This window comes from Podarcis bocagei, assembly GCF_964188305.1.
Source record: "Podarcis bocagei genome assembly, chromosome: 9".
Classification (NCBI taxonomy): domain Eukaryota; kingdom Metazoa; phylum Chordata; class Lepidosauria; order Squamata; family Lacertidae; genus Podarcis; species Podarcis bocagei.
In genome coordinates, this window is record NC_138134.1 from 53,859,410 (window position 1) to 53,873,609 (window position 14,200).

At 40.7% G+C, this 14,200-nt stretch overlaps 1 protein-coding gene across 12 annotated transcripts in view; it reads left to right on the top strand.

The window, feature by feature from the left end:
• Positions 1-14,200, top strand: part of CAMK2D (calcium/calmodulin dependent protein kinase II delta) — a gene marked incomplete at its 3' end in the record, with an annotated part of 142,009 nt that overhangs the window by 86,481 nt on the left and 41,328 nt on the right. For all 12 annotated transcript variants that reach the window (XM_081208137.1, XM_081208129.1, XM_081208128.1 and 9 more), the window contains 6 exons: positions 4,282-4,384; positions 5,597-5,680; positions 6,883-6,977; positions 8,728-8,850; positions 10,706-10,789; positions 11,969-12,011. In XM_081208137.1, coding sequence (XP_081064263.1) covers positions 4,282-4,384; positions 5,597-5,680; positions 6,883-6,977; positions 8,728-8,850; positions 10,706-10,789; positions 11,969-12,011 — 532 coding nt within the window. The remainder of the gene's footprint in view (positions 1-4,281; positions 4,385-5,596; positions 5,681-6,882; positions 6,978-8,727; positions 8,851-10,705; positions 10,790-11,968; positions 12,012-14,200) is intronic.

The following is a 14,200-nucleotide window of genomic DNA, read 5'->3' on the forward strand; positions in this document are numbered from 1 at the left end:
CCACATGACCCAGAAAGCTGTCTGTGGACAAACGCCGTCTCCCTTGGCCTGAAAGAGATGAGCACCGCAACCCCATAGTTGCCTTTGACTGGACTTAACTGTCCAGGGGTCCTTTACCTTTTTACTTTTTCTATATGTGTGTGTGTGTGTGTGTGTGTGTGTGTATGTGTACACACACACACACACACACACACACACACACACCTTATAGGTTAGGAAGGCTCACAAAGATCTGAAAAGTAAGCAGGGCATAATTTGTTAGGGTTTTAATGGAGATTTTGTACACCACGTTGATATATTTTTATATGAGTTTGCAGTACAGAAATGAATTCACATCATCCTAATTATTATCGTCGAGGAAAATTACACTTTTAGCTCCATTTGAAACATTCTTAAACCAGTGGTATATGTTCTTTAAAGGACCTTAAAGTTGTCCATATACCTAGCAAGTAAAAGAAGAAGAAGAAAATCAAAGGGGGAATTCCTTCACACTGAGGCCTCTGTATTAGCATTCATTAGTAGATTTGACATTGAAATCCTTGGGGTGGCTATAGAAAGTAGTGTTTACAACACCCTTCCCTAACCTGGCCCTAACCACCAGATATTTTGCACCACAATTTCAATCAGTGCCAATCGGCATGGCAGATGAAAGGGGATGATTGTATTCCAAAATATCCGGAGGGCAGCAGGTTGAGGAGGGCACATAACATTATTAATTTTGCTGTTTGGGGACAGCAGCCAGAAATAGGTCACTTCCAAGCTGATTGGATCTTGTATTCATTTGATTGCGTCCTCTATTTATTTGTGTTCTGCATAATTCTTCAAGACATCCATGGCTTGCATTACTTTGTAATGAAAGCATAGTGCACGCACGTGCGTTGTCATCTTTCTGTACTCAGAGTGTGTATACTTACACATCTGGATGACCATTTTATTGCATCATAAGATACGGACTCCCGAGTCCACAAAAGCTTATGCCCACAACACATAGTTCAGTCTTTAAGATGCTGCGTGACTCTTGCGTTGGTTTGATTCACAAGGAAAGATTCGTGCACACCTAAATCTGTCCTGTTGAAAACACTTTGAGTTGTTCTATTCACAGCTGAGCTCTTTTATGATTGCAGTTTCCGTAACACCTTTCAAATTATACAAACCCAATCACTGCATGGTTTGTTGGTGTTGTTTTCACGGTGCCCTTCAAAAGGAGCGCAGAAGTTCTTGCGGTTTTATACTCATCTTGTCGCTGCCAGGTTGACATGCAAAATGAATTATTCATAATTCCATTTGGCCTTGCGCTGCACTTGTCTCAATCTGTCAGTATCACTGACAAAATGAAAAGGGAGCTTCCACGTCTCCCCCTCCCCCAAGTATTAGTGCATTCTTGCTGTGCTGTTACATAACCAGTATTCCCCCATCACCTCAGAACTGAGTGGGGATTCCTTCGCTGCAGTGCCAAGAAGAAATATTTCTTCTTCTTTCTTCTTCTTCTTCTTCTTCTTCTTCCCCCAACCCATTTTTTAAAAGGTATTAAACACTGTTTTTGTTATTTCTCTCTATCCAGACATTGAACCTCAAAGTAGATTGCAAGAATACATATAATAAGCAATACAACCTTGCATCTTGTTTCTCCCCTCATCAATCCTGATATTTTTAAACCATAAGTCAGTGGTTCCCAAACTTCTTTTTCCACTTCAACCTTTCTAAAGATCTTGCATTTTCAGCTACCTCCTAGAGCAGGTATTGGGGACCTTGTTTCTGTCAAGGGCTGCATTCCCTTTGGCGTAATCTTTCAGGAGTTGAATGCCAATGGGGGTTAAGGCCACAGCTATATATGGGCAGGGCTACTCCTTTTCTTTCCTTTCTCTTTCTCTCCTACCTTTTTTCCCTGTCCAGCAGCTTGCTGGGGGAGGAGCAGGTCGTTGTTTCCTCTCCCCTTTCCATTGCTGTAACCATTTTGATTTTTCCACCCACTGTCCTCCTCTTCTCACCCCCCACCTCAGACTTCCCACCAATAAAATTCAGCAGAGGACTGCAGGTTTCCCACCCAGTCCTAAAGGTTGAAATGGATGGGTTTCAGTGGTCCTTCTCTTGAAAGAATTTAAAACTTCTGAAATGCCTGAGCAGCATTTTACTATAGAGCAACCATGTTTTTGTCTTTTTAGCAAAAGTTATTCTGAGGGACTTCTAGTGAGGAAAGAAGCTACTTTTCATACCCGGCTCAGGTGTGACTGAGATATGAAGCATTTTCAGTGACAGACAGGGTTCACATTCGCTGAAAAGCCTTGATCCAGACAGAAAATACCCTTTATGGCGACAGAATCACCACTGATTAAACAGGCTAGACATTTGAATGCTCCGGAATCTCAGATATAAAACCCTAAACTTGAAGTTGGGAGCCTTTGGATATCCACGCAAAAATACGCTGTTATGTTGACATGGCCTAAACAAGAGAGAAGCTAAATGATGGCCGCCTCTCTACTACATGCACAACTGCAGCTAAAGTGCAACTTTGTGATCCGGACACTGACTTGCTCCTTCCCTGGAGAGACTCTCAAGCGTATGCTGTTTAATCTCCTATATCTTTCTCCAGTTTGTGCACGTTTGTCCCATCCTCTTCAGACCTTGTGCATGACAGACACGTCAGCGTTTCCCCATTGTCTTGAAATGGCTGGTGCATGTTCTTTTAAGGGGCAGAGTCCAGCAGCCCAGGATGTCCCTTCCGCTTGCTATCAAAGTGTGTGGCTGTGTTTGTAATGAAGCATATTTACTTCCTTATGACAGTGATGTTTGCTTTACAGTACTTTGGGTCCAAAGATATTTGCTGACAGGTGTTAAGCACTTCTAAAGGAGCAGGGGGTGAGATCGAGTCCTTTTAATAGTCCCATACTGTGTGTGAATGGGCATTACTTGTGGCTTACCTACTTGGGAAGTATATATGACCTGACAGCCTGATGCTCTGGGTTGTTGAAGGTCACCAATAAATAGAAACATCCAGCGGCTTTAAGTAATTTACATAAGCAGTGCTTTCCAGGAACGAATGATGGCCAACTTTTGCCTCTCTGCCTTATGAAAAAGGCTCTGCGGATCAATTTGTCCAGAGTATAGAAATAGTATGGCAAACTGCTAGCAAGATTGGGTGGCAGTTTTATAATTTATGCAATATTTTAGGGAGAAATAGTGCCCACCATTTGATGTTTTTTTATGCCCAAATGAGGATGAACATCTTGGGATGCTTTTTTTAAAAAAGGGTGACAGTGTTTGGTCAAACTAATTTAAATGAGAGGGGGGGGGGAGATTTTGGCCTGATTCGCTTGTCTCTCAATGTGTTGGTTGTGCTTATCAAGCAGGGAGAAAGATTCTGCTAGTTTAATGATAAAGTAGTTTTTTAAAAAATAATCTGGGGAGAAAGTGAGAATGACTAAACAGTGGAAGTTGCCGTTACAAATAAAGGGATTGTAATTATTGTTTCTGATTTTTCAGGTGCTCATGAGCACTTTGAAATATGCAATAGGCAATTTTTCTTCTTTACAATAACATTAAAGTAGCTTGTGAAGTGGTGAATGCAGGATTAGAGGAGAATATGCTCACTTAAAAATGCTGCTTTAAATCAGATGTACAGTGTAGTGAAGGTAGCTTAGTTTTTCCAACTCTTAGCAGGACCTACCGTATTTTTCGCCCTATAGGACGCACTTTTCAAAATGAAGGGGAAATGTGTGTGCGTCCTATGGGGCAAATGCAGGCTTTCGCTGAAGCCTGGAGAGCGAGGGGGGTCAGTGCGCACCGACCCCTCTCGCTCTCCAGGCTTCAGGAAGCTATCTGCTATCTACCTGTAGCTCTGAAGGGTTGGTCATCTGATCCTCTGTGCCTGTAATTAAATGAAAAAATTAGATGTAAGTGCACTCTGTGCATTAAGTGTAGCATGTAGTTTGGCCCTGAGCTTTCAATGTGGGCATCTTGTTAACAAAGAGGGATGAAAAGAGCCCTGTGAGGAAGAGTCTTCAGAATCTATCCTGGAACTCTTCTGTTTTGTGTAGATACATTAAAATAAACTCATATTTGAGCATTTATCAATTTAACAAATTTATAAAACGCTTCGTGGTCCGAGGCAATCAACGCAATCAATGACAGTAAATGCACAAAATTTAAAAAATAATTAAACAGTTTTTGTAAACTGAAGACAATAAAAAAAAGGTTCTGCGTCTTCTTTGTAGGCGTTTAAAGAAATGATGACTTACGTGATCTCTCATTTTCCCCATTCCCTTTCCTCTTCCCTGCATTAAGCCTGAGAACTTGCTCCTAGCTAGCAAGTCAAAGGGAGCAGCGGTAAAACTGGCAGATTTTGGATTGGCTATTGAAGTGCAAGGTGAACAACAGGCTTGGTTTGGTAAGAGAACATTCTGACTTACCCATTTCCTCTCTGTATCTATCCTGCTGTGCCATCTTATTCACATGGAAACTAAGAAGCTGCCTTAGATCATTGGCCAGTCTAGTTCAGTATTGTCAACACCGATTGGCAGCAGCTCTCAGGGGTTTTGAGTCAGAGTCCTTTGCAGCTGTACCTGGAGATGCCAGGGATTGAACCTGGAATCTTTTGCATGCAAAGCATGCATTCTCCCGCTTCCTCAGGTGGGTGTGTTTTGGGCACTTCCTGTACTTTATCCCTAGTCACCATTCTAGCTGATTCTTCCCTCAAACAGCTCCCCCCCCCCAACACACCTCTTGAGAAATGCTGAGCATTAAATCTTTTTGTGCACAATCCTCCAGGAAGTTACTAGTGGCTTTTTTTCCACAGCTCCCATACAGCTGAGCCTACTTCACAGGGTTGTTCTGAGGGTAGCATGGGATCTGTACCACCTTCAGTTCAATGGAAGAAGAGCAGGGTACAAATTTAATAAGCGGTGGTCTCTTATCTTCATTGTCAAAATGAAGTTTTGTGGGCCCAAGACTTGATTACTGTCACTCTTTCCCCTTCCCCTTTTATTGGGGCCTATATCTCCTCCATATAATGATACCAGGTCAACCGGGAGTCACTTTGTGAACATGATGATATCATGATAATACAATAGTCAGCCAGGGTAGTTACATCACTGAGGGAAAACCAGATCATCAAAGATGTCTTGGAGTGTGTTGGATCACCTGTCATGTACCGCAGGCCTGATCCTGCAAAATCTCTTTAAGGAGCTCAGCTTACACCTGATTCTCTCTTAGCAATTTGCCGCAACCCTATAGAGCTCCCTCTCCAGGACGCTGGGGGTGGGAGAGCAGTTGAGGAAAGATAATTCAGAAATTGGGTGGGGTGCAAGTTCACTTTTCTAGAGGGGCTGAAGGAAGAATACAGGAAGCTTTCTCCCCATGTACCTGTTGAGATTCTCTGAATCCATTTGCCTTTTTCAGAGCTGAAAGCCTGAAATTCTTGAGACGGATTCATAAATGCCTATTTCAGAACAAGGAGCAGTAGATCTCTTTCCCTACAGATAGTTAAAGTTGGAAGAGTTGCTGAAAATGCAGTAGACTCACAAATATCTAAAGTATGTTCTAAAAGAGTGACTGATGTTATATGGATTGTTTTACAAGAATGATACTTTCTTTTTTTAAGGTTTTGCTGGTACGCCAGGATATCTTTCCCCAGAGGTACTACGAAAAGATCCCTATGGAAAGCCAGTAGACATGTGGGCGTGTGGTAAGATCTTTTTTTATTTCTGGGGTTTTCTTTTTCTTCCTTTAAAAGCCTCTGTAAGCGAGCTTTTATATTTCATTGCTTTGCTCCTCCTAAAAACCTCTGCTAGATACTATTTTTTATAGACCCATTTTTTACGGTATATAACTTTCCAAGACAGTTTACAATAAATCATTGCAATGTAATTAAAATCATGTGGACGTGGGCTGGCATAAATTTGGAGGAGGAGAAGGAGAGATTTGAAGGATGTTGGTAGGCAGGAGAATAGAGCTGGCCCCTCTTCCTCCTTCCTGGGCTGCATCAAGAGGCATTTGAACCCCATTCCTGCTCTAGGGGGAAAGGGCAGGTACCTTTATTCAGGGGAGATTTGGGTGGAGTAAAGAGATAGTGAAAGAATATATACAGCCCTTCCATCAGCAAATGGCTCTGATCTAAATATGAGCCCCATTTCGCATCAACACAGCGCCCGTCCAAATCTGCTTGAAAGGTTTGTTTGCTCTTTTTATAAGCTGGGTGATCCAATTGCAGAAAGCTGTGTCAGTTCCCTTGGAAAATATTTATTTGAGTCGTTTTGACTTAGTTTAATGCTGTTGTCACACCACAAAAACGGTCTTGTAGATTTGGAAAAGGTTCTGAAAAGGGCAAACAAAGTTGATCAAGAGGATGGAACGACTCCGCTGTGAGGAAAGGTTGTAGTTTCTGAGGATTTTTATTTTAGAGGGAAGGCGTGCAAGAGACAGCATTATAGAAGTCTATAGAATTATGTGTGGTAATCAGAAAGTGAACAGAGACAGCGTTTTCTCCCTCTTGCAATGCTAGAACTCCTGGGCATCCAATGAAACTGAATGTTGGAAGATTCAGGACAAATAAAACAGTGATTAGTTCAAATATGGAACTTGCTGCCAGTGATTACTAACCAACTTGAGTGGCTTTGAAACAAGATTAGACAAATTCATGGAGGATAAAGATTGCCATAATGGCTGTGCTCCGCCTCCAGTTTGGAATCAGTATGCTTCTGAATACCAGCTTGCTGGAAAATGCAAGAGGAGAGAGAGAGAGAGCGCGCTCTTCTGCTTGTAGGTTTTGCTTGTAGGTTTTGCTTGAGCATCTGATTGGCCAGTGTGAGATGGTGGACCAGATGGGCTATTGGCCTGTTCCTGCAGGCTCTTCTTATATCCATGTGTCCTTATTGTCACCTTCCCCAGGTGTTATCCTCTACATTCTCTTGGTGGGATACCCTCCTTTTTGGGATGAAGATCAGCACAGACTCTACCAACAGATCAAGGCTGGAGCGTATGATGTAATACCTCAATTTCTTGTTTTCTGATGATAGCTCACTATAATATGATAATAGTGGGGATGACAGTGATGTAAAACGGCCAAGTATTAGCTTGTGATTCTAGCATCCAGTCATTCCTATGATGCGTTGCTGTTTTTTCTTTCATTCCTATAATCTGCCTACCATTTTAATATACGAGCAACATTGCACAATTAACTGTTCAGGAACTTTAAAGAACTAACGTATGGGAAAAGCAGCTGTGATGTAACAAGAGAAACCACAAGATTGTATATCCCAGGGATCCCCCCCCCCAACCTTTTTGAGTCCAGGGACACATACAGGGAACAATGATTTGCACCACAAAATGCCCATTTCACTGAAGAAAAAAATGGGAGTTCTCATAACCCCCAGACAAAACACCTATACACCCGCCCCAAAGCAAATAAAACACCAACAGAATAAATAGCCCAGCCCAGCCCACAAATCAAGTGACCTCTTCACAACCAGACAAATCTCCCTAAAGCCAACAAAGCTCAATTAAAAATAAAAATTGAGAGTGGTGGTGGCCATGTTGCCATGTTGTTTATATGAACAAAGGCTGACTTGATTTCTTTTTGAGGTAAAACAAGGTGTACATTTTCAAAATAATAAATAACTGATGACATAAACAAGGGGTATGGAAGATTTGGTCTTCCTGGTGCTTCTGTACTGCACATGCCCATGACCCACTGTACGTGCTGAAGGTAGCTGATGGGAGCTGGAGTCCAAGAACATCTGATTTCTGTTCGCTGTCACAAACAAAACTCCCTCTATGTAGTTCTTAATGCCTTTTTAAATTGTCCCTGTCTCTATTACACACACCTATAACGGATGTTCCTCTCTATACAAACTCGCCCCTCCCCTTACATTTTCTGGTGCTGCTTACATTTCCTCATTTCACTCTTCAGTTAAATTTGTCACAGATTCCCGCAGCTGTGATCTCTCTTGGTTCGCTTGCAAGTTTGCATATGTGTGCCCGGGACGGAGAATTGTGAAATGAGCCATGCAAGATACCAGCACCGCCTACAGTATATCCATCATACTTTCTCACAGCTCAGAATCCTTGAGTCTGGCAGCTGCAGAAGCGGCAGCCAAAAGACGTTTCAGAATTATGAGATGTTTCCCCCCCTCCTGTCAAGCTCATTCCTATGTGATGCCCATAGTGATGTGTTTTCAAATGGACAAATGTCTATTCTTCAGCATGATTATCCTCTTTGCTGACTCGGAGGACTCCTTTGTGCAAATTGCCTTTCATAATGTAATAGTCTGCTCTCAGGAGCACAGCCAGCAAACTTAACAGGTGTTTGTGCTTTCCCTGGTGATGTGGCTGCTTGTGGTAATCAACAACCAAGAATTAGTGCCATTCAGAAGTGGGTATCCCTTCTCACCTGTTTTAGGAGATTATTCTCACCTGTTCTCCCCAGCACGTCACTTCATATTGCTCGTTGTTGCTTTTTATTTAGATATTTTTAGGCTTTGCTGTGCCTCTTGGGGTCGTTTACATTCTTTTTCTCTAATAAAACAAACAGACATAACGTGTGTGTGTGTGTTTCAATTAATTTTCTGGGTCCACTCCCATTTTATGCTTCTTTGATTTGATTCAACTTGCTTAGAAATCAGGGGATTTGAAGGCCCAGAAAGCATAGAATAACAGCCATTGAAATTCCTTTCAAATTCTCTGTGTCAAAGAATCTTGATTATGTGTGACATGGATATGTTTTTTTTTTCCAAGTTTCCTTCACCAGAATGGGACACGGTGACCCCAGAAGCCAAAGACCTCATCAACAAAATGCTTACAATCAATCCTGCCAAACGTATCAATGCATCAGAGGCCCTCAAACACCCCTGGATCTGTGTAAGTAGGATTCTACTAGCTGTCTTCTTTGGTCAGAGGGCCAAAACTTGTATCCCATGCCTTTCTATTCCACTTGCAGTAAAATATTTCATGATTTCCTTCCGTGATTACCTGAAATCTCAGCTCAGTGCTGTAGTCAACAATTTGAGAGCCAGAGTGATGATTAGATTGTTACCTAGCCCAGGGGAGATCTGGGTTCAAGCCCTCATTCAGCCATGAAGTTCATGGTCTGATTGTCACCATCCCTCTTAGTCAACTAACCTCAGATGGTGGTTGTTGTAATAAAAATGGGATGGGGAAGAACTGAATACACCACTCTGAATTCCGTGGGAGGTAATTTGGATATTAGTATAAAAAATAAATACATTTAGAAATCTGATAATTAGAATTGTTGCTGCCCAATGAGAATCATTTTTATATTAATAGCCAGGGCACCACAATTATAATTAACCTTTTCACCTTAAGGTGAATTATATTGTAATAATAGTCTGTAAATTCAAATAAGGTGTAGGGGATATGTGTTTTCGGTTCACAGAACACCAGTTTCAATAACTGGAGTTCGGCAGTACCACGAATACTACAGTGGAGCACAAATACCTATCTCACCCTTATACAGTTAACCCATATTAGCTCTTCCTCCTCACTAAAATGTTAGAGAGGTTGTGGAACATTAGGCTCTAATCAATATATGTGGTGGACATTTGGGAAAGTGACTCAGTTCTGGGAGGAAGTATTTGTTGAAATAAAAGCAATTACTGGACAAAACATCTTTCAGTGTCCAGAGCTGTTACTGCTCATTTTTCCCCCCGAGGCAGATAAAATGAACTTACATCTCAAACCTCTAATAAGTTCTCCTTTACTAGCAGGCAGGCTGATAATAATGAGTTGCTGGAAGAACTTAGAGGGTGCTGCTCTGACAAATTGGTACAATAAAGTATGGCAAATAGCACTTGTTGGAAAAATGGACTAATAAAATAAAATTGGCACAAGGTTTAAGGCACAAATGCTTTCTTTTTTGTAACTCACTGGTATGGCTTTAGTGTGCATATGGCTAAAAAATGAACAGGGGACTCCCTTCACATTATAAAGCCTTTTGGTTAAATTAAGCTGCTTACTGCTTTCTATACAAATGGTAATCTGGGATAAGAATTTAGTATGTTATTTTGCATGTATTGCCCAAGCACCATCTTCTGGTGAACCCACAAGGACCCTGAGATTATAATCTTATGCCTTTATTTGTTTGCCTCCCCCATGAGAGGTCCAGAGGGTGGCAACACGAGAATGGGCCTTTTCTGCGGTAGGGTTTAGGGTGGGATATGTTACTGCTTAAGTGTACGATGTTGTTATATCCTGTAAGAATCTACTAAAACGAAAACAACCACAGTATAATACTGCATTGTAATATTGAACAAAACTACAATGCAATAAAAAAACCCCTCACAAATCCTTAACCTCATTTCCATTGAATTCTATAGGACTTACTTCTGATTATGCCTGGTTTAAATCCTGTTTAAATACAGTTCATTATATTGAAGAGCCCACCACTATTAATTAAACACTTCAGACTCTAAAGTTTAGATATGAGGACCTTGCACTGCTCTCTGATCATCTCAAAGGATTATTGTTGTTAAAGCAGGGCAATTGTGGGGTTGTTTTTGTTTTATTTAGTTGCAGAACCAGTCAAATGGTGGGAAGAGTCTTGTCATTTTCATCAAGGGCTCCAGAGTTTGTCATTGGCATCTGGAAGTAGCTCCAGAAAACATTGTTCATGGAGATTGTTAATACTGAATAAATTTGCATATCTGGTTGCATGTACCAAAACACTTCTCTCGCCCTCCCCCTTTTTTTTCTTCAGCAACGTTCTACTGTGGCTTCTATGATGCACAGACAGGAGACTGTAGACTGCCTGAAGAAATTCAATGCAAGAAGGAAACTTAAGGTAAGGAAGCAAGTTTCCCCCCAGACATCCTGCTAGTTGAGAAACTGAAAGCATATAGTTAGTGTCTCTTAAAAGCAGCAGGTATTCATTAGCTGAGTGTCTGTATTCTCTATGGCTGCTTCTCCCTCTCTCATACGTGACATTAACGTTTCCCTAATATTGCACCTCTTTCCCCCTTGAGTTCTCTCCTACCACCAAACAGTTTCTTGGGGGGAGGGGGTTGGAGGGGGGGAATGTTTCAAAAACAAAAGCCCTCTCACAAATCAAGTTCTCAGTAAACGACAGACTGGGAATGTTTATGCATACTAACTGTATATGCATACTTCAGCTTGCAACATTTGACTTACCATCATTCTGATCCAGTACTTCCAGTATATTTGCTCCCCTCCCCTCTGTACTGTCCAGGAATGTTCCATAGATCATTTCCAAATGTTAAAGAAAACAGAGGACCTCTTGCTCATACAGAGTTCCTCCCACTTCAGAGTCCTTGCAAAGATTTCAATTAGCGACAGCACCTCTGCTCCATGAGTCCTGTTGTAGACTGAATGAGAGAGCGCCTGTTTGCACACCTCCACTCCACATTAACGGTGATGCAGGGTTTTCTTTCAGTAAAGTCTAAACTGATTAACAAAGGATTTTAACTTCTGACCTACACATTTAGAAAATTATATTATTCAGTATTATTAAAAAAAAAATTTTTTGGGAGAGCTTTGCAAATAGTTTTGAACAGGCCTGTGTTCCTTGAGGCAATCTATCCTTTACACATTTTATACACCCTCTATTTATGCTTCAGGCAAGCAGCCAGTACTGTATTGTTTCATTGAGATTTTAGCGTGGGCTACAGTTCTGCCTGCCCATTTTTTAAAACTGAATTGCATCCTCGTCTTGGTTTTAACGTGGGAAATTGATTCCAGTATTTTGAACTGTTTTTATTGTCACTTTTATTTTTTTGATTTTTTTGTGTAAGCTTTTGAGTTTATCTCATCAGGAAAGGCTGGGTATAAATTTTAAAATAAAGAAGCATGTTACATAGTCACATGGGCCATTTAAACTTTTCAAATGTAGGAAATGTTACCCAACAGCAGGCCTCTGTGTGTTTGAAATAAGAGAGAGATCCTTTTGCTTATCTTCAGATATACTCTAGAGGATACTGACTTACTATGTTGAATGTCTTTTTAGGGTGCCATTTTGACAACTATGCTGGCTACAAGAAATTTCTCAGGTATGTTCAGTGCACTGTGTGACACTATATTGCTAATTGCTGAGATGTGGTATATGTTCCTGTGGTACATGTCAAAATTCGTTCATCTTTGCATGTGTCCGGATGCCATATTTGTTTAATACACATCTGTTTGCTTTGCATTGGCTAAGTAAAATTGGAGTGAGATGAAACTTCTTAAGTGGGCATCTTGTTAATTCCATCCTTCATCTCTGGTCATTTCTCACTGCCTTTCATATTATAGTAGTTAGACATGGTTATTAGATCCGCTGGCATTGTTTACAACAACCTTCCCTGACCTGGTGCCCTCCACAAGTTTTGGGCTAGAGCTTCCAACACCCTTGACAGTTGGCCATGCCAGATGGGGCTAATGGGAGTTGTAGCCCAAAACATCTGGAGGGCATCAGATTCAAAACGATGACTTGAAACCATGAAGACTTTATACCATAACGAGTTCTCTTCTGTTGGGATCAGAAAAGCTATATGCCAGAGATACCTGGAAGTCCTTATTGAAACCTTTTCTGTCAAACGGCAGGTCAACTTGCATTTTGTTGATACTGGTCTACTTGATTTTTAGAGTTGTTGTTTTCGACATGCTTTTGGATGCTCCTTAGAGTGAATTCCCCTCATTTTTAAGGGCAGATTATGGCCGCATTTACATGTTTTGTTTTATAAGGACCTCCCGTTTGGCAGCCAATGCCGGTTGAGGAACCCAGAAATTATAACTTTAAAGATGGTTTGGAAAGTGAAAGTTGCTAGTCCAGTTCAACCTTTCAAATAACTTTTCTACATGATATTCTCATACTAATTTGCAAAGACGTATATCACTTGAGGAGAATATAAAATGCAAAACCTAGATGATACATAGATAGAAACATAGATAGAATCTAGAGAGCAATCTCCATTATCTTATTACCAACAAAACATCTTACCACCATTTGTTGAATTTGCCACTGCAGACAGTGCCTGATTACCAAATAGGGAAAGTAGGCACCTATGGACCCAATGCCTTTGTCTCCGTAATATAATTCATTAATTTATGATTAGCCTATCACATTTTAAACTATGGCAGAACACTTGAGATATATGGTGTCAAATTTAACACCTACCACCTTCAGCTGAGCATCAAAGTGAAGAAGTAAAGACTTCTGGCTAAAACCAGGCTATAATAGCAAATTATTCAGGCTAGTGAAAATCCAAACAGATTCCAAATAGCCCCCAAACTATCTGTTCACGGATATAACAAGTACTGAACCAAGATGCAGTTGTGACAGAGTTAAGTACTTTACAAATTTAAATGTGAATGGGAGACTTTACACTGGTAATAAGAGAAATTAAAAGGCATTGTTCTTGTCAAGTACATAGCCCAGCCTCTCTGTTATATCCTAGGATAACAATAAACTACCAAGAACTGTGTTAATTTCCATGTAATAATCAATTGCAAATGAACTGAGCATTCTTCAGGTCCAGTTGTTGCCACAAAAGTTTTGATTTTGCAGCAAGAGGTGTTAACCTTACCTTTTTGTGGCTGTTCATACCCACTGCTTGTGGGAAATGATTAAAATGGTAGTGTGGAATCTAATGAATGTTTTTACGAAACTGCCACACCCACCCATTTAACCTTAGTTCTAGTCGAAACATCAAACTAAGTATCTTCTCAACAAAAATAGATTTAAAGATGTGTCTGGTCACCTGCAATGGTTGTTGTTCAGCATCCTATATACACTGTAATTTTCTCTCCTTTTTTGTAACCTTCCCCAGAACAAAGAATAATTTTAATATATTACTCCATTCATCCATTCCTGAATTGACCCTGTTCTGTTCTTTCCATTCTTCTTGAGTGGCACTTGTCTACTGTGGTTAATTTAAGAAAAGGTGCCATCCAGGGGGATCTAATTTTGATTTTTGTTGTTGCATTGCATGCCTTGTTGGGGAGTAAATTGTCCATAATGATGTATCTATAAAAGTGTTTGTTTTATTTATTTATTTCCTTTTTTTTGTTGTTCTTCCTGTAATGTGGAATGTATGTTTCTTGTGAGGTAAGCCCCCTCGGGAGCTGAAAGGAATGTTTTTATCTTCATTCTCCCAAACAATGTGCTGCCTGTCCCAAATCACTCTTGTTTTTTGGTACGCTGTGTCTGGAAGGAACTGGGTGTTATAGCAGTCCCGTGACGTTATCACGCTGTGAGTTT